General features: G+C 54.8%; 1 protein-coding gene across 1 annotated transcript in view; it reads left to right on the top strand.

The window, feature by feature from the left end:
* The first annotated feature begins 7 nt into the window (after positions 1–7).
* LOC113826816 (PR domain zinc finger protein 8) overlaps positions 8–2500 on the top strand; it is a 2727-nt gene continuing 234 nt past the window's right edge. Inside the window, exons 1-2 of the mRNA XM_027379705.2 lie at positions 8–150; positions 607–2500. The exon at positions 607–2500 is cut by the window's right edge and continues 234 nt beyond it. Coding sequence (XP_027235506.2) covers positions 612–1616 — 1005 coding nt within the window. The 5' untranslated portion in view covers positions 8–150; positions 607–611 and the 3' untranslated portion in view covers positions 1617–2500. The remainder of the gene's footprint in view (positions 151–606) is intronic.

The following is a 2500-nucleotide window of genomic DNA, read 5'->3' as shown; positions in this document are numbered from 1 at the left end:
TGGTGTTTCGAGGTTGCCGAGTGTAGAGGCGCGCTGAGCCCTCTGAAACAAGTGGTTTTTGAATGCAGTGACTCCGGGAAAATAGGACTATAATCATATTCTGGAGATCCATTTACTCGCCTCAAGACAACATTCTGAACTTGTGATAAGGTAAGGTGGAGATTCTATATATGGGAACTTTGTGTTAGGACTCCCGACTCTAGTTTGATTTTTCCTTTTCAATTTAGGAGATTATTTTATTTTTCTTGTGTTCAGAAATCATTAGTTTATGTTCTTTTGATGAAGGCATTGCTCATATTCATAGAAGACAAGCATAATTCTTTAATCTTAATTGCGTGGACCATTTGTAATTTACTGTCAACAATAGGTGTATAAAAGTAGAGATAAAGTTTTGTGTTGCCTTTTCATATTCAGATCATTGTTTATTTTCTCTAGTTTATTCATGTTTGATATGAGTAGCCCTCTTGATAGGCCCTCACGTGTCGAAGGGCAGAAGGCCAATCCTGCCGTGGTCGGAGGCGTCCCCGCGGAGGCCGTCCCTCGCCCTCGAGGCAGCCTCCGCCGCGCCCTCCTCGCCGCCTGCGTAACGCTCTCTCTCGCCCGCAGGCGTCATGATCATGGATGCACTGAAAGGCGCTCGCGAGGGCACGAGTCCTCACACCTCCCCCGCCAAACGCACCTTCGACGTGGCCTTCCTGACGGGCGCCCGCGACCACGCCCTCGACGCCCGCCTCGCCTCCGACGTCGCCTCGCCGCCCAAGGTGAGCCGCGTCGCCGAGCACAAGGCCCTCTCGCCTCCGGCCAGGGCCTCGTCGTCGCCTGCGCCCTCGTCGCCGCCCCGCGAGGACGCCGCCCCCGGCAGCGCCTTCACCAAGGTCACCAGATCGCAGGGCTCGCCGCCGCCGCCGCCGCCGCCCTTCAGCGCCGCCTCCACGCTCGACGCGCTCAGCTCCGCCTGGCCGCCCGTGTCCGCCTCCTTCAGCGCCGTCAGCTCCCTTCTGGGCAGCACCAAGTCGCTGGCGCCCCTGCTGGCCGCCCCGGGGCTCCTCCCCCCCGGCCTGGCGCCCTTCCTGCCGCCCGCCGCCGCGCCCGACCGCCTCAACAACAACCTGGTGGAGGAGTACCTCAAGTCGCAGCACCAGCTGCTCGACGCCAAGGCCTCGGGCGCGGACCTGTCTGCCGGCGAGGCCCTGTCGCGCCTGCGCTCCTCCATGTACCCGGCCGACCCCTACAAGCTGCCCTTCTCGTCGCTCAGCTACCCGCTGTCGGCGCCGCCCCACGCCGAGGCGGCCAAGCTCAGCTCGGCGGCGGCGGCGGCGGCGGCGGCGCCCTTCGTGCCGCAGCCGTCCGTGTCCGCCATGATGCCCCCGAGCCTGACGTCGCTGGCGCTGTCGACGCAGAACGTGTGCGCCAAGTGCAACATCTCGTTCCGCATGACCTCCGACCTGGTGTACCACATGCGGTCGCAGCACAAGCGCGAGCCCGACCCCTACAAGAAGCGCCGCAACGAGAAGCTCAAGTGCAGCTACTGCGGCGAGAGCTTCCGCGAGCGCCACCACCTCACGCGCCACATGAGCGCCCACCAGGACCGCGACGAGGAGGCCGAGGCCAAGTGAGCCGCCCACGCGCTCTCCTCGTCCTCCTCCTCGTTCGCGCCCACGCCTCCGCCCGCGGTCCCTCCCTCCTTCCTCCTTCCAACGCCCGCGAACCTCTTCCTACCACATTTTCCTAAATGAAAAACAATAATCCATTTCCGCGCCGACCGTTACATTTCTCTCCTAATTTCTCATATTCCTTTGCTTTATCACTCCTTCCTCTGCCCCGCCCTTCGCATCTGCAAGGACACGCCGCCCCTCTCAGCCGTCCTGATCTTCCTCGAAAATAAACGACGAAGAACATGTGTGAACAAGATGGCGGCGATCATCCAGAAGGCTTTGCAAATATTTTTTTTCTTCTTAATTTCGCGCCAAATCGCTTCGTGAAAATCGCAAACCAGTCGAAACTTGCCATTAATTTTCGGTGAAGAGATGTGCTGTGTTCAGATCAAAATAACACGTGACCTGTATTCAATTAAGGAGTCTCGTCAGACATCGGTGCAATACCCCCAAGAAAAAAGTACGGTATGTGTAAATAGTGTACGGTACGGCGACGCATGGGGTGTGTCACAACCCCATCCCAACAAGAATCTGCTATGTTGTATATCATAAGGAAAACTGTCTTGTATGCAATGTTATTTTTGTTTTTCAGATTTTATAGTTTTGTGTTTGTATATAATGCAATGGAACTAGCTTTAAATAATTAATTTGTATTATATTTGTAAATATGATAAACATCTAAGTTTGATATCCTGTAAATAATTTCAGTATCACATTATTATTTATGTGACTAACAGTATGCCCAGCATGACACCAGTGCAATAACTGAAATGTATATAAAAGTTATGTAATTTAAATTCTATGTAGTTTAGCGGCATGTCAGAAGACAATAAGGATGGCGATTA

The sequence above is a fragment of the Penaeus vannamei genome, chromosome 36, assembly GCF_042767895.1.
Source record: "Penaeus vannamei isolate JL-2024 chromosome 36, ASM4276789v1, whole genome shotgun sequence".
NCBI classification, from domain to species: domain Eukaryota; kingdom Metazoa; phylum Arthropoda; class Malacostraca; order Decapoda; family Penaeidae; genus Penaeus; species Penaeus vannamei.
Note: the sequence above shows the minus strand (reverse complement) of the source record. Positions and strands in the feature narration are given on the sequence as shown.